The 18,444-nt window shown below is 36.7% G+C and overlaps 1 protein-coding gene across 2 annotated transcripts in view; it reads left to right on the top strand.

The window, feature by feature from the left end:
• Window positions 1-18,444, top strand: part of LOC123561380 (fasciclin-2-like) — a 121,130-nt gene that overhangs the window by 30,477 nt on the left and 72,209 nt on the right. For both annotated transcript variants that reach the window (XM_045353714.2, XM_053553246.1), the window contains exons 2-8: window positions 411-564; window positions 4,344-4,492; window positions 7,598-7,735; window positions 8,375-8,509; window positions 10,818-10,936; window positions 13,608-13,803; window positions 17,444-17,595. In XM_045353714.2, coding sequence (XP_045209649.1) covers window positions 411-564; window positions 4,344-4,492; window positions 7,598-7,735; window positions 8,375-8,509; window positions 10,818-10,936; window positions 13,608-13,803; window positions 17,444-17,595 — 1,043 coding nt within the window. The remainder of the gene's footprint in view (window positions 1-410; window positions 565-4,343; window positions 4,493-7,597; window positions 7,736-8,374; window positions 8,510-10,817; window positions 10,937-13,607; window positions 13,804-17,443; window positions 17,596-18,444) is intronic.

The following is an 18,444-nucleotide window of genomic DNA, read 5'->3' as shown; positions in this document are numbered from 1 at the left end:
CCTACTTAACCATTAGCCGGCTAAATTTCTATAATGAACTTGTCCATCTTTCAGTCTGGACAGTACCATTAACTGTTAAAAGAGGTGCTTACCAAAAAATACTGACTGAATGGCGAACAGTGCAGACCATGATCAGACTGCACTGATGTGGGCTGATCATGATTTACACTGGTCGCAAAGGCAGAATCAGTCGTGTTTAGCATGATAAGGGTTAAATGCCAACCCTGGATAGTTTTTTTAACAAAGGCCAATCATGTCAGATTGGATTCTAGGATATCTTTGGTAAGAACTAGGTGAGATGATCGATACTGGCCCTCATGTTAAAGTATGTTTATACTCTTGTATAGGGTAAAATCCCACCCCTAAAACTGGTAGGGCATGACTTTGAGTTTTACATTTTGTATTTACAGGCATAGAATTCAATGTACAAGAGAATCCGCTGAAATGTCTGACAGGAAACTTAATAAATGTGATCTGTTCACTAACAGCAAATGAGGAGCATCAGAATGCGAAGTTACAATGGATTGACAAAAATGATAATCCAGTTTTAAGTACAAGCCTTAGGTAAGTATTTTAACACCATAATTACTCTCATACCTGTATCTTAAGACCATGTTTGGGAAGCCATAGAATGGTCCTCATTGACGTCATGTTAACATAAACTGAAAATGTTTAAATATGAAATGAATTGTGTGGTCTTGAAAGCCAGACCTGTAAATTTTTTACTAAAAAAATATAACACACTGTCTCATGAACAGTGAAAGAGCTTACACACTAAATTTTGTCCCTCGGTGATGAAGAAGTTAAGTACTTTCTTGTGCTCATGCTGCCAGTTCAGTCATCCTTGCTAAATCTTCCATTGGAATGAAGTTTTTAGCTCACCTGTCACATAGTAACAAGGTGAGTTTTGTGATCGCCCGTCATACGTCGTCTAGCCGCAAATACGATAGACACAACATTTTGCAATCGATTTTAATCAAACTTGCTTGCAACTTGTATTAGCATCAATATCTCTTCCTTTTGAAAACTGGCCTGATTCCATCATGGGTCCCTTAAAGGGCCAAAATTTGCTATTTTGGCTATTGCAGTCATATAGAGACTTCATAATGCCCCACTTCGAAGAAGGAGGCGTTTGCAGATGTCAGTAGGTCGGTCGGTGGGTATGTAGACCAATCCGTTTCCGGATGATAACTCAAGAACACTTTGGCCTAGGATCATGAATGTTGATAGGGAGGTTGATCATTGCCAGCAGATGACCCCTTTTGATTTTGAGATAAGTAGGTTAAAGGTCACAGTGACCCGGAACAGTTAAACGGTTTCCGGATGGTAACTCAAGAATGCTTAGGCCTAGGATCAGGAAAGTTGATAGGGAGGTTAGTCATGACTAGCAGATGACTCCTATTGATTTTGAGATCAGTAGGTTAAAGGTCAAGGTCATAGTGACCAGGAAAGGTTAAATGGTTTCCGGATGATAACTCAAGAATGCTTTGGCCTTGGATAATGAAAGTTGATAGGGAGGTTAGTCATGAGCAGCAGATGATCCCTATTGATTTTGAGGTCAGTAGGTCAAATATCAAGGTCACAGTGACCCTGCACAGTTAAACGGTTTCCAGACGATAACTCAAGAATGCTCGGGCCTAGGATCATGAAAATTGATAGGGAGGTTGGTCATGACCAGCAGATGACCCCTATTGTTTCTATGCCCCCAGCATCTACTGATGCAGAGGCATATAGTGATCGTCCTGTCCGTCCGTCGGTACGAGGTTAACCAAATGGGACCGTTTCGTCTAGCATCAATACCCCTTACTAGAATGACTTGATACTAATGCAGATGTAAACTGTGACCATTCCTCATCTTCAGACATCACCTGACCTCAGTTTGACCTTGACCTTGACCTCATTTTGGACTTAGGTTGCTTTATATGGGCCAACACTTGGTTAACCAAATGGGTCCGTTTCGTCTAGCATCAATACCGCTTACAAGAATGGATTGATACTAATACAGATGTAACCTGTGACCATTCCTCATCTTCAAACATCACTTGACCTCAGTTTGACCTTGACCTCGTTTTGGACTTAGGTTGCTTTGTATCGACAAGGATGCCACCGGGGGCATCAAGCGTTTATTGAATGCAGCTCCTTGTTTAGACCAGAGGTCAAGGTCACAGTGACCCAGAACAGTTAAACCGTTTCTAGACGATTACTTGAGAATGATTGGGCCTAGGATTGTGAAAGTTGATAGGGAGGTTAACCATGGCTAGCAGATGACCCCTATTGATTTTGAGGTCAATAGGTCAACGGTCAAGGTCACATTGAACCAGAACAGTAGAACTTTTGTGTACAGTGACCAAATAATTTCTGTTCCTTGTGCAATTACTGAATGCATCAAGGGGGGCATTTCGTGTTCTACGAGCTCTTGTTTATAGTTTGATTTGATACAGACTTTCAAAATATCTTAAACAACAATAGATCTTAGGGTCCATGATGAATCAGTCAGATCGAATCATAGGTTTCAGAGTTACAACCCCTGATTGACCCCTATGTGAACCAGAATTTGTTAATTTTTACCTTGTGAACACAATGGAAATGACATTTTACATTCGATTTTAATTACACTTACACACAACTTAAGTTACAATAAGATCCCGGTTCCTTTTAAGAACTGGCTAGATTTCAAGGGTTCTAAAGTTACTGTCCCTGAATGGAGCAAAATTTTCTATTTTAGCCCTTTCAGCCATTCATTTATGCTTTGATTTGATACACTTGCACAGAATGTTTATCTTGATGTTGTTTAGGCCAAGATCGAAACTGGGTCATATGGGGTCAAAAAACTAGGTCACCAGGTCAATTGTTAACACTAGAGGCCACATTTATGACACATTCTTGGTAAAAATGTTCATCTTGATGATTCCTGTTTGGGCCTAGGATCATGAAAGTTGATAGGGAGGTTGGTCATGGAGGTTGGTCATGACCAGCAGATGACCCCTATTGATTGAGGTCAGTAGGTCTAAGGTCAAGGTCGCAGTGATCTGGAACAGTTAAACCATTTTCGGAAGGTAACTTGAGAACGCTTAGGCCTAGGATCACGAAACTTGATAGGAAGGTTGGTCATGACAAGCAGATGACCACTAATGATTTTGAGGTCAGTAGATCAAAGATCATGGTCACAGTGACTTGGAACAGTTAAACCATTTCTGGATGGTAACTTGAGAATGCTTGGGCTTAGGATCATAAAATTTTATAGGGAGGTTGATCATGACCAGCAGATGACCGCTATTGATTTTGAGATCAGTAGGTCAAAGGTCAGGGTCACATTGGCACAGAACAGTAGTACTGTTTTTGCCAAATAACTAGGGAATGCTTTGGTTTAAAATCACATTTGATACAGAGGTTACTTATGACTGGTAAATGACCCAAAATTATTGATTTGAGGTCAGTATACTATCAAATGTCCAGTGCACAGTGACCAAATAATTTCTGTTCCTTGTGCAGTTACTGAATGCATCAAGGGTGGCATTTCCTGTTCTACGAGCTCTTGTTTAGCATTTAAGGTTAGGGTCTGAAAAACAAATATCAGTGTACCTAAAAACAGTCAGGGGTGTAACTGTTTTAAGTTATGTAACCTATTTCAGTTACTTTTTCAAGCATTTTATAACCTGTATTAGTTATAAAATATAGTTAACTCGGGATAAGTTATTCAAAAAAAGTCTTTTTGCTGTTTTCACAATGTGACCATTAAAGTGACATTAGTAGCAAACTGTGGTTAATCAAATTCTCTTTGAGTCTGATCATGACCTATTAAGCATAAATTGATGATAATGGGATGTTAAGAGTTTTACTGCTTTAAATCTTTTGCGTAAGACTTTATCAGCCTTGCGTAAAAAAATTTACTGCATAGCTGGAAAGATAAAGGCTCAAGGATTCAGGAAATAATTGCATTAGTCTCATTCAAAATAAGGAATTGGCACAGGAGGGCTTTGTAATATATAATGATAACTGAAACAAGTTATGAAAGAATAAGCAGTAACTCAAATGGGTTATAAACTGCGGTAACTTGAAACAGTTACACCCCTGACTGAAAAATAAGTTAAAGTTGTAACATTACATGTGTGAACTTCTGAGATCATTTCGTTGTTTCTAATAGAAATTAATGCAAATTTTCTTAACTTTGGCTACTTCCTTTTGATTAGACAGAAAATTCTGGTAGTGGCTTAGAAACACAGACTGCAAGTATGCCAATACTGTTTTGCTTTTGTACAAAAAACATGCACACCACAGTCCAGCTGTAACTCTGATTCTTTAAAAAGTCTTATTTCTTTTATTTGTAACTGTTTCTTCCTCAGCAAAGTGCCATATATAAAGGATCTTGGGGCAACAGGTGTTATGCTTTCACTTGGCACGTGTTCAGATGAAACGGCAGGAACTTACAAATGTCAAGCGGTCGTTGATGGAACTGTTGTATTCGAGAATGAGATTCGTATAAAGCATATAGGTAGGTATCAACTCCATTTCTTACACACACCTTCCAAGAAGAACACCTTCCAAGAAGAACACCTTCCAAGAAGAACACCTTCCAAGATGTTCTAAACGGTTTTTGCTCGTTATTGGTCCGTCTATTGACACTTCAGTTTCTAGTCAATTACTAATGAATGATTTTGCCAACAAGAATCAAAATTCATAGGATGACTGCATATAGAAAGTAGATGACTCCTATTGTTTTGGTGTTATTAGGTTAAAGATATAGGTTGCAATGACATTGAGATTGAAAATGGTTGATAATCAGTACTGAGAGACTGCTTGTAGTTACAGTGGTCAAATTTTATGAATTATTGACTGTTGTCTGCAGATGACCCCTATGTTTTCAGGGCAGTAAGTGAAAGGTTAAGGTTAGTGACCTCAAGCCTAAGCGTAAGTCAAACTTCAGAAATTGATTCATGTGGTAAATGACTTCCAATTGTTTTGGGGGTCAGCAAGTAGAAGGACAATGTCATAGTGATATTCAGACTAAAAGTGGTTTCTTATATCAATATAATAATAAGAATGATAATAATAATAATAATAATAATAATAATAATAATAAAGATTTTATTTAACGAGGCAGAATTCTTGTTGAAGCAATCTTCCATATTGGTCTCAACATAACAATATAATACATTTTACATATTTACAACATGAACAAAGAACAAAACAGATACATTTTACATAATCAACAGGGCTCAAATTCACGTCTCCGTAATTTTGGCTGGTCACTAGTGGTAGTTAAGTTGACACGTTCAGAATTATTTTCACGGTCATTTTGAAAATCAGTGTGCTAAAATGTACAAAATTGTGCACCAAGGAAATCCCTGCAAACAGTATTAATGTTCTAGCTCGATTTTTAAGGATATTGTAACATTTTTAATTGAAAGTCTAAATTTGCAAGTAGATTTTCAGATTTAGCAAGTAAGAAAAAAAGCTACTTGCTAAAATTTGCAAGTGGTCAAAAAAGATAAATTTGAGCCCTGATCAACAGTACAGAACAAAAAGATTTATTTTAATTGTCAGTTTGTCCCACAAGGAAACTAATAGAAGATTCTTGGGCCTTTCATAGCATAAGGTCATAGTTAAAGGTTATGTTCATAGTGTCCTTGTGGCTAAAAATGGTTCAGGGTGTAGAAGGAGAAGGCTTTGGCTTCTGACTGTCGTACCTCATTTTATGCTTTTCTCTGGTCAGAAGATGAATCGGTTTGTATTGGCAGTCATAAGGTCAAAGGCATACCTCAGACAGAAAGTTACACTCCCTTTTGCCTACAACAGGTGATCATGGGAGATGTGGGGGTGGGGGGGGACACATTTGTTTTACAAAGAGGTCTTGTCTTTCAGAATTTTTATTTTTAGCTCACCTGAGCACAAAATGCTCATTGTGAGCTATTGTGATCACACTATGTCCGTCTTCCATCTGTCAAGTCATCTGTTCATTGTCAGCAATTGTTTTCAAAGGACATTTACTCCAAAACCACATTTTGATTAAACTTGGCCTTGATGTTCCTTGGACAGTCCTCTACCACAGTTGTCAATCGGTTCCACTTGGTTGCACAAGTTAAAAAAAAAGAAAAATCTTCAAACCACTTCTCCTTCTAAACCAATGGCACAATTTTGAAATAATTATACACAAATGGTCCTTATGTCACCCTCTGCCAAGAATATTCAAAGTATACCAGATTTGTCGAAAGATATGGCCCCCAGTGGGCGTGGTCACTTTTCCCTGTATGTATGTAGTTGAAATTTAAGATATCTTCTTGTGTGTAACTGTTAGTCGGATTTTAAAATAGTTTTACACAAATGGTCCTTGTGTGACCCTCTACCAAGATTCTACAAATTATTTTGATTTGTTAAAAAAAACATGGCCGCCAGAGGGCATGGTCACTTTCCTATATATGTATATAGTGGAAATTTAAAAAATCTTCTTGTGTGAAACTGATGGCCCAATTTTAAAAGAATTTTACACAAATGGTCCTTGTGTGACCCTCTTCCAAGATTGTTAAAATTACTCCAATTCGTCAAGAAAACATGACTGTAAGGGGCGTGGTCACTTTTCTGTATATGCTTTTTCTGATTTGTAAAACATGGCCGCAAGAGGATGTGGTCACTTTTTATCAACAATTTCTTTAAACAACATCTCCTCCAAAACAACTGAATGGATTTTGATGAAACTTTACACAAATGATCTCCGGTAAAGCCTCTTTCAAAGTTGTTAAAATTGTTAAAAATAGGTTTTTAGCTATCAGACTTTAAAAATCCTTTTCTCTAGAACTTTGGTATTTGGCATGTGATATAAGGGTTGACGCTACCATAATTGTCCAGATTAGTGCCGTAAGGTCAAAAATGGCCATGCCCCTGTGTGTGACATGTTCTTATTATAGGCTTATATATAAGAAACTTTGAAAACGCTTCTTCTGAATCAGTAATAGCTAGAGCCTTGATATTTAGTGTGTGATATGAGAGGTGTACTGTGTACTGTAATTGTTCAAATTATTGCCCTAGATTCAAAAATGCGTATGACATGTATATAACATAGGCTAACAGAAAGTAGAAACCTAACTCTGTACTTGTACCATTATGTTATAAAAACACTTGAAGCCTTGTACATAGGTGAGGACACCTCTTCGTATTTTTAGCTCATCTGAGCACCTGATTGCTCATCGTCAGGCGTCCGTCTTTAAACAACATCTCCTCCTAAACCACCAGGCCAATTTTGATGAAACTTCACAGGAATGTGCCTTGGATGGTCTTCTTTTATATTATTCAAAGATTTGAATTCCATACAGAACTCTGGTTGCCATGGCAACTGGAAGGAAACACGTTAAAAATCTTCATGTCCAAAACCATTGAGTTAATATCTCATTTGTGATTTAGTGCTTTCAAACAAATTAAAGTATTCTTAATACTACAGTGGGTAAACATGAATAAAAAAAATTAACATGTTTAGTTTACCGAATATATCAAGTGAGCACAGAATTCCTGCCCCCTTAACCCAAAATTGTTTATCTGTCCATGAAGTCTACTTATTTCATATCACACTTTGTTTTATAATGACTTCATGTTGTTTCAATTTCAGCATTACTGACCTTGACAAATTGTGAATTGGAACAGTGGGGTATACTTGGACAAGAGTCACAAATTGAATGTACAGCCCAGCCTAGTGGGGTTATTGTGTTTTGGGACAGGGATCCTCCCCTTGGCAACAATAGTGACAGTAAGTCTATCAAAATACTGTGAAAGCCATAGTTCTTAACCCTTACCTTGCTGAATTTCTGTAATGAACTTGTCCATCTTTCAGTTTGGACTGTACCATTAACTGTAAAAGTGGTGTTTACCAAAAAGATAACTGAATGAATAGTGAACAGTGCAGATCTTGATCAGACTGCATTGGTTTACAGGCAGAATCAGTCGTGTCCAGCATGGGTAAAGGTTAACTATTTCATGATGGCAATATCTTTGATCTGCTCTTAGGTGTTTATGCAAGCAGTGAATCAACAAAATTAACCTAAACTGAAAACAAGAAATGTTATAGCTCCATTATCAACATGAAGTGAATCCTGAGTTTCATTTTTGGTTACTTCTATAGAGTTAGCCCTTTATGAACTTTATTATATATTCTGTCAAACATTTTCAGGGGGCATGTGCCATATAATGTTGGCATCATTCTTGTTAAAATTGAGTCGAGAGTGTAAAAATTAAAAAATGATATATTATGGAATTTTAAGAACATATTTCTCTAAAAATGTACAATATGTAATTTGAAGGATGTTGTCAAGATATTTTTGGTGAGGGATGTTGAAAGTTTTGTTAAGTGTATGTTACAGTATGAATCCTTTTCTTTTTGCATTTACAGATGAATATGTGAAATCGCCAACATCTTTAAGAATTAAGAACACTAAAATGTCTGATGCTGGGACTTACACCTACACTGCAGTTCAGAAAGAAGGGGCCCAGACTGAGGTTCGGAATATTAAATTTGACGTTTATAGTGAGTATTACAGATAGTTAGTTTTAGGACTACATGTAGTCATTTTTAGGATTTTCAGACCCGAAAAATTTACCAGCTGCAGGATTGCATTTTGAGACTGATCTTCAGTCTTGGAGTCCAGTGGCAAAGATCATTTTCTGGATATTATGACCAGTCATGTTTCTCCAGAATCTGATTAATGGATTCTGAACTTAAACTTCAAATTGACCAATGACAGAGCAGCTTTCTGGACAAAGGAAGAGACATGCTGTTTCTGCCTAATTTTGATTGGATGTTGCTTGTATTGTTTGTCAGTGTCAGTTCCATGGTTCCATGTATAGAAATAAAAAATTATATTTGTATGCATGCCAGAGTAGTTTGCAAAATATGTAATCTAAATATTGCGGTTAACCCTCCGCTTCCTTTATATAGGTAACTGACTGTTCCAAGGCGAAGCCCCTATTTTCAACTTGTTTTCTGTCTGTCTTGTATTTTGTTTTGCATATGATGTCTTGTTTGTTGTTGGCGTTTTTTTTTCCTCCTCACTCCCGCCATTGCCCCAATCCTTTCCCCTTGCAGTTACGCTCCCTTGTTTTGGCATCCTCTCCCCTTTTACTATGAGTAAGTTTTCATGTCTCTCTTTATTTTGGATGCCGGAATCCTAAGGCGTTACATGAGTTTTTTTTCCTGCTTATATGTGTGTGCTTGTGTGTCTTGGGTGGTGCCCTACAGTGTTGTTGTATCTTACTTGTCTGTTTACCTATGTTAGTTGGGTGTGACTGTGTGTGTTTATCTTTGGTACTTGAGTGTCTGCGCTATTGTAGCTTACGTTGTAGTGTAACTGTGATTAAGGAACATAGTATTCCCTTTGTATATTCATCCTTGTTCTACTTTCCCCTTCAACCTCCTCCCCCTCCCCATTCTACCCCTTACCCCTTCCTTCTCTATCTATATTTTGCTTAAAATTGGATTTTTGAAGCAACCCGTCTGTTCTGTGATATTTTTCCGTTACAGCTTCTTTTTGTTGTGGGCCTACTATGCAAATGCGTGGCTCTAAGGCTGTGTTTTTAGTGCTCTGTGCTTCCGAGAAATCTACCCTTAACTATTATCTTCATTGATAAATACGGTGGACATAACCACGAGTGGAATAATTAATAATGTCATTTTAGATTATGTAGTTGTTACGTTATCTTTCTATCCTGTGATATATTGTGTCATTAACTGGAAGAAATATACATACAAGATATTGAAATGACTATTGGTTAACCTTACCCTGGTAAGTAAGTTGTGAAACATTCTGTTTATATGTGTGTGTTCGGGTTTGATGTCTTTTTCAACAATTTATTTTTCAGTCATATAAATGACATTGTCTTCGTGTAGCAGTGAGCACAATGCCCAATTTTATAGTTCTGCCTCACCAGAATATCACGCCATAGACGTGACATGATATCCCACCCAGTCACATTATCCTTTTAATGCTGAGCACCAAGCGAGGAGCTACTAGTACGAGTTTAACGTTTCTGGTATGGCGCTGTGAGGGATTGAACCCATGATCTCTCGCACTCTTAAGTGGGCGCTATACCACTAGGCTACCGAGGAAGTCTTTTATTTATATAAATATGATAATAAGAAAACAACTTACTATAGGGAATTCTATAAGATGAAGGAAATTATTAACATAATCAGGATGATGTGCATAGCACTAACACCGGTCACTAGGTCCAAAGTCAAGGCCACACTTCGAGGTCAAACAGCTTAACTTTGTGTCTGCTTCATATTTTCTAAACTGCTTGGAAGATTTTTGTAGAAATAAATCAAGGACAGTTACAGAACACATGTACTTGGTCACTTTATCCAAGGTCAAGAATCAAATAGCATAAATTTGTGTCTATTCATTTATTTTCTAAACCACTAGAATGAATTTCATAAAATAATATTATTTGTTAACCTGATCTAGATGACAAGCACTATTCAGGTCACAAGGTCAGAAGTCAAGGTCACTATTAGAGGTCAAAGATAAAAAATCTGCTGCATAATTATCTTCTTAACCACTAGAAGAATTAAATAAAATAAGTGCCAGTAAGTATTGTAAAACTCATGCCGAGTGTACCACACAGATAACTAAGTAGAGGTCAAGCTCACATGTGAAGCTCAAAGGTCATGATAACGACATTAGATGTTATCAACAGGCTTTATTGATGAACTAGTTAAACTATATTCCAGAGGTTTAATGCATCTTCATAGCATACATTAGGAGTTAAATATGCAATTAGACCGTGTATTGGCATTGAGTGTATGATGAAAACATGAATCTTGTCTTTTGTTACAGCTGCACCAACAATTGTAGGACCAATACTTCAGACAACAGCTATTGTTGGAAGATCAGCAACACTGTACTGTAAGGCAAGAGGAATTCCTGATCCAGAAATTGAATGGAAAAAACAAGGGGTAATTATTTCATGTTTTTATCCAGGCAATTTGTAAACGGTTGGAATATTACACACTTGCCAGATTGCGAAAATTCTGCACATGATTTGCAACTTTATTTGCTGTGATCTGCTATTACACTGCTGTGATTAGCTGTAACACTACTGTGATATGCCATTACATTATTGTTATTAATACCCTGCTGGTTGAAAACCAGTTTCAGGAACTATAGGATTGCGCTTTTTGTCCATCATTCCATCTGTTCATCCATCTGTCAGAAAAAAGTTTGTGATACCTCTAGGTGAAAAAGTATTTGATACACATTGATGAAACCTTGCGTGATTCTTTATTTGATATGAACTTGCACACCTCCTATCTTAGTCTGGCTTTGCCCCCTATTTCCAGAGTTATAGCTCCTTAAATAGTAAAAAATGCACATTTTTACCTAATGACGTATCTAGCTCAAAAAGCATATGATGTAAATTCGTGAAACCTTGCATGAGTCTTTTTCATGCTGTGACATTGCACGTTAGGCATTCTTCTATAGATTTTAGCACTAATTACAGAGTTACGGCCCTTGAAATAGCCAAAATAGTGGATTTGTGTTTATGATGCTAGAAAGATAGAAACGTTTCTGTTGTAATAAATTTATTCACATGTTGCCATTATTGTACACTGATATAGTCTGAGTAAAATGCAATCATTACCCAAGTGAAATTAGTATCATTCCCCAATGTTTCGTACATGTTAAAGTTATGAATTGATGTTTATCTGCCCCTGCTATGATTTAAAATGTAGCTAAGATTTGACCTTTAACACAGTTGATGAATTCCATGCAAGATCTGCTATTGATTATATAGAGTCTTGCTGGAACTGACTGTTGTATAACCTAATCAATACATTGTTTATTACGGTACCCCAGGTCTAGACTATTATACTGTCTAGAATATTCATAGAAATTATGAACCAAGTTTTCTTTTCTATAAGCTGTAACTTAATTATTTTTGCTGGCACATGCCAACAGGCAAACAAAGGCTTAATTTGTCATAGAAATGTTGATGTTGCTCTTTCTTCAAGGCTATTTACTTTGAAAGTTGCTTTGTCTTCAAGGCTTTGAAAGTTTTTCAGTGTTATGATATATGCCAGACTGCTTTTAAGCCTTCTTTTGAAATTCCATTTTGTGCCTTTTTTTATGCTGTTTACATGTTAAAAAAAAATCCCAATCTGACTGTACCAGCCCCTTCCATAACAGTTTAAAAGACCTGGGTTGGTGGAGTGCAGAATATGAAGTTTTAATGTTGTCTATCTATTCTGACCATAAAGTAAAATCCATTTATACTGCATAGTGAATCTGGGTACATACTATAATGTCTGACAAATTTAAACAAGTGGATTGCTACACATATATGGTAACTATTTTTAACAGATAAAAATTAGATTTTACATATAGATTTAACAGAATTTGATCTTTTATTAATGGTGAACATCTAAATTTGGTTAGAAGGTTTTGGCACTAGAAGGGCATAAAGAATTCCTATACGTATGCTTGTATATATATGCGTGTATTATATCGGAGTCTTGCCATTTATCAGCCATTTTCTTTTTTGTATATATTTACCTGTTTGTAAAATGTGTTGCTGTTGTACGATTGTAGTGAAAACCATCGAGCAGTTAGCATGCAGTCTAAGAGGATTTTGACACAATGTTTCTGGGAACACTTTATCTCACTCATTAATCTCACATATTGAATGTAACAAACATGTAAAACAGCTTATAATGTTTGAGGGACAAGGCTGTGTATATAGCATTACTGCACTTAAGTGTTAAATTACTTGGAATGGAAACCTGCTAGGCTGCAAACAACTATTACTCAATGTGTATTGATTTCTCCAGTATGTTTTTTTCACTCCTCTGACAGTTATGTAGAGGGCAATGAAATATTGGCAATAGATGCAGAGAGCAGATATTAGGTGGCTCTGCAGATGATAGTTTGTGCATTGGTTTCTGTTAGATCAATTGTCCTTGAATTACAAATGCATCCCTAACCTTACCAAATTATATTTTCAGAATAATTATTGTTATATTATATTTAAGTGCAATGATTATTAAAGCTATTGTCATACGTATTTGACAACATTTGGCATGTACATTTGTATAAGGGAGAATATAAATCTTAGTGGCTTTAAGTTTTGAAGTGATGTACTGAAATATAATGGTGCATTAACAGATATGATGGTATATTATATGTTTACAAACTCGCAGCGATTTACTGAAATACAATGGTACATGATTAAATATGATGCTACTATGTTATATCCGTATGGAAACTCATTTTCATTTGATAATTGCATAAGAGTTTTTATATGTTTTTTTAGCAGTTTCTCTTTCCTGTAATAGAAAAAAAAAACACATGAACTTCATCTAAGAGTAAGCTTTACAAAAATGTATGGCCCTTATTAAAATGCAAATTAATTGTCTATAAATGTCATTTTATCTCACTTATTGTCTTCATAGCATTTGGTAAGTAAAATAAAAATTGGTTATCACACATATGAAAAACCTGCTGATGAATTATTTATTCCTATATAGATATACTGAATATTCTCTGTAACTTTGTACTTATGTGCAGTTTTCAAATACAGTAGAATATAAATATGGTTCCTCCATAATTTACAAAACATTTTTTTTTTAGTCGGCAAACGCTCTACGAACAACTGACCGTATAATTGTGAGTAAAAGAAAGGAGGGTGAAGATATCCAAGGAATTCTTAATTTTACATCTGTAGTGAAGGAAGATGAGGGTTTTTACACTTGTACCGCCCAAAATATCGCATCAAGTAAGGAATCAGTGGAAGAAGCAAAAACAGAAGATAAACTTACAGTACAAAGTGCGTATACTTTTTTACAAAAAAAAAAGCGAGTTTTTTGCATTATTATTACACCTTTTGAAACAAAGTTCATGGGGGTATATAGATGTTATCTGACAGCCCATTGGTCATGAAGTGTAGATTAGCATTACATATTTTTATCCGGGTTACGTGTACTTCAGCATAATTGTTATGTAGTACATTGGAGTTTATTGAGCAAACTACTTAACTTTAAGCCTGCTGGTGGAAAGTGTTTGCCTTTGTGACCAGTGCAGACAAAGATCAGCCTGCACATCCATGCAGACTGATCTTGGTCTGCACTGCTATTCAGTCAGTAACTTTTCAGTGAACACCCGTTTTGAATATTAAGTTGTACTACTCAAATTGAATGATGAACCTGTCCATTTTAGAAATTCAGCAGGGTAAAGGTTAAACAGTTTTAAAAGAACTACAACGAAACTTTATACACATGACGATCACTAAGACATTAGTGTAGATGTGTGTTGTGGAGTAATAATCTCTGTCTTACACTGGCATTTCTGGTACATAAGTGTGAGTGATTTGAACTTCTTCCACATTTTTAGCTCACCTGAGCCAAAGGCTCATGGTGAGCTTTTGTGACTGCTAAATGTCCGTCATGCGTAGTGCATCATGTGTCCGTCAACAATTCCTAAAAAAAATCTTCTTCTTGAAAACCACTGGGTAGATTTACTTGAAAGTTCACAGGAATGTTCCTTGGGTCGTCCCCTTTCAAAATTGTTCAAAGAATTGAATTCCATGCAGAACTCTGGTTGCCATGGCAACTGAAAGGAAAAACTTTAAAAATCTTCTTCTCCAAAACCACTTGGCCTAGAGCCTTTATATTTGGTATATAGCATCATCTAGTGGTCCTCTACCAAAGTTGTTCAAACTATTCCCCAGGGGTCAAAAATGACCCCGCCCCGGGGTCACAATTTTTACATAGAGTTACATAGGGAAAACTTTAAAAATCTTCTTCTCCAAAACCACAAGGTCTAGAGCCATGATATTTGGTATGCAGCATCATCTAGTGGTCCTCTACGAAAGTTGTTCAAATTATTCCCCTAGGGTCAAAAATGGCCCCACCCCGGGGTTACTAGTTTTACATAGACTTATATAGGGAAAACTTTAAAAATCTTCTTCTTCAAAACCACAAGGCCTAGAGTCTTGATATTTGGTATGTAGCATCATGTAGTGGTCCTCTACGAATTTTATTGAAATTATTCCCCTTGGGTCAAAAATGGCCCCGCCCCGGGGCTCAAAATTTTTACATAGACTTATATAGAGAAAACTTCTTTGCTAAATCCATAAGGCCTAGAGCATTGATACTTGGTATGTGGCCTTATCCAATGGTCCTCTATGAAAATTGTTCAGATTGTGTCCCTGGGGTCAAAAGAGGCCCCGCCCGAAAGGGGTCCTTAGTTTTACATAGCCTTATTTAGGAAAAGCTTTAAAAATCTTCTTGTCTTAAACTACAATGCCTAGGCCTTTGATATTTTGTTGGTATCATTGCCTAGTTGATCTCTAACAAGATTTTGGAATTATGCCCCTGGGGTGAAAAGAGGCCCCGCCCCAGGGGTCACTTGATATATCAGTTATATAGGAAAAAATACTTCATATATTATCAGATCATATTTCCTTGACTGTTTAATTATATTTACCTGATGACCCCAAGTGAAAAGGGGTCACCCAACTGTGACCTTGACCTACTGACCTACTTTCTTGTTTTTAAAGATACAGCCTTGATATTTGGATTACTTGTACAGTTTTGCACATCGATCTTAAAACTGACTTTCAGTGACCATGACTGTGACCTACTGACCTACTTTCTTGTTTTTTAAGATACAGCCTTGGAATTTGAATGACATGTACAGTTTTGCACATCGATCTTAAAACTGACTTTTAGAGACCATGAATATGACCTACTGACCTACTTTCTTGTTTTTGAAGCTTTAGCAAAGGAATTTGTTCAAGCAAGAACTTAACTAAGATGAGCGATATAGGGCCATCATGGACCTCTTGTTTTTTTGTTTTAGAAGCTTTAGCAAAGAAATTTGTTCAAGCAAGCAATTAAACTCAGGTGTGCGATATAGGGCCATCATGGCCCTCATACACGTGATCACAATAAAGTGAAGATATATTTAACATATTTTAAGCTTGACTATTTGGAGAATCAGTAGAGCTGTTGTTGATGTAAAATTGAAGCTTTTTAGCTCACCTGAGCACGAAGTGCTCAAAGGTGTGCTTTTGTGATTGCCCTATGTTCGTCGTCTGTCAGACGTCTGTCCGTTGTCCATCGTCGTCAACAATTTGACTGTTAACACTCTAGAGGTCACAATTTTGGCTCAATCCTAATGAAACCTGGTTAGAATGTTACTCTCAATAAAATCTTGGATGAGTTTGATATTGGGTCATCTGGGTCAAAAACTAGGTCACCAGGTCAAATTGAAGGAAAAGCTTGTTAACACTCGAGAGGTCAGAATTTTGGCCCAATCTTAATGAAACTTGGTCAGAATGTTACCCTCAATAAAATTTTGGACGAGTTCGATATTGGGTCATCTAGGGTCAAACACTAGGTCACCAGGTCAAATCAAAGGGAAAGCTTGTTAACACTCTTTGAGGTCACAATTTTGGCCTAATCTTAATGAACCTTGGTCAGAATGTTACTCTCAATAAATTCTTGGACGAGTTCAATATTCGGTCATCTAGGGTCAAAAACTAGGTCACCAGGTCAAATCAAAGGAAAAGCTTGTTAACACTGTAGAGGCCACATTTATGACTGTATCTTCATGAAACTTGGTCAGAATGTTAATCTTGATGATCTCAAGGTCCAGTTTGAATCAGGGTCATGTAGGATCAAAAACTAGGTCACCAGGTCAAATAAAAGGAAAAGCTAGTTATCACTGTAGAGGCCACATTTATGACCATATCTTAATGAAACTTGGTCAGAATGTTAATTTTGATGATCTATAGTTCACGTTCAAATCTGGGTCAGGTGGGGTCAAAAAGTAGGTCACTAGGACAAATCAAAGGAAAAGCTTGTTAACAGTCTAGAGGTCACAATTTTGGCCCAATCTTAATGAAACTTGGTCAGACTGTTACCCTCAATAAAATCTTGGGCGAGTTCGATATTGGGTCATTTGGGATCAAAAACTAGGTCACAAGGTCAAATCAAAGGAAAAGCTTGTTAACACTGTAGAGGCCACATTTATGACTTTATCTTCATGAAACTTCGTCAGAATGATAATCTTGATGATCTTTAGGTCAAGTTCGTACTTGGGTCATGTGGGGTCAAAAACTAGGTCACTGGGTCAGATCAGAGGAAAAGCTAGTTAACACTTTAGAGGCCACATTATGGCCATATCTTAATGAAACTTAGTCAGAATGTTAATCTTGATGATCTTAAGGTCAATAGATCAGGTGAGTGATACAGGGCCTTCATGGCCCTCTTGTTGTTTTTTTTTTGACAGTCTCTCTGAAGTGTCGGTTTTATACTGTTAGATGTTTTTATGCTGCGAAATGAAAGCATAAAGTCAGTACACGGTTTATTTTTACATTGCTAAGTTGGTCTGTACATTTGTCCCAATCATATTGTATTTCTTCCATACTGTTGCAAAATTTCTTGTTTGTATGTTTATTCTAGTACCTCCAACGATTGAAAAAATTTCTGGAGGTAAGGGCAAGGAAGGCGGGCCAGCAAATCTTGAATGTATAGCAAGAGGTGATCCAATTCCAGAAATGATATGGTTTAATGTGAAAACTGGTGAAAGGCTCTCAGTAGGAACAGCAGGCAAGGTGAGCAAGTCAGAATTATTTTCAGTCCCTTACCGGTGCTTTCTGCTCCTCACAGACCATTTACATTCATTTTCAGTTAAAAAGAGAACGCATGCAATATTTAACACTTGTATTCATTTAAAGACTAGATTAGAATTGCTTGTCAAATCTTTTGCACACATACCAGGGAAAAAACTGACATCACATGTTTCAGTTTTAATCAAAAGTACAAAGTTGGTTTCAAACAAAATATTCAGCTAAGTAAAATAATCCCAAGATGAAAGATTCTTATATAGATATTATATTTATATATGTGCCGCGCCATGAGAAAACCAACATAGTGCATTTGCGACCAGCATGGATCCAGACCAGCCTGCACCTCCGCGCAGTCTGGTCAGGATCCATGCTGTTCGCTTTCAAAGCCTGTTGCAGTTAGAGAAACTGTTAGCGAACAGCATGGACTATGTTGGTTTTCTCATGGCGCAGCTCATATGAAATATTTACTCCTGTATTAAATCTGGATATTTGTGTTTTGGAACATTGCAAGTAAAGCCTAACATAGGAAAGAACTCATCAATACTTGACACACTGCAAGTAAACCCTAACATATGAAAGATCTGATCAATGCTTGACACACTGCAAGTAAACCCTAACATGGGAAAGATCTTATCAATACTTGACACACTGCAAGTAAACCCTAACATGGGAAAGATCTTATCAATACTTGACACACTGCAAGTAAACCCTAACATAGGAAAGATCTTATCAGTACTTGACACACTGCAAGTAAACCCTAACATAGGAAAGATCTTATCAATGCTTGACACACTGCAAGTAAACCCTAACATAGGAAAGATCTTATCAGTACTT

The sequence above is a fragment of the Mercenaria mercenaria genome, chromosome 10 (genome assembly GCF_021730395.1).
Source record: "Mercenaria mercenaria strain notata chromosome 10, MADL_Memer_1, whole genome shotgun sequence".
NCBI lineage: Eukaryota > Metazoa > Mollusca > Bivalvia > Venerida > Veneridae > Mercenaria > Mercenaria mercenaria.
Note: the sequence above shows the minus strand (reverse complement) of the source record. Positions and strands in the feature narration are given on the sequence as shown.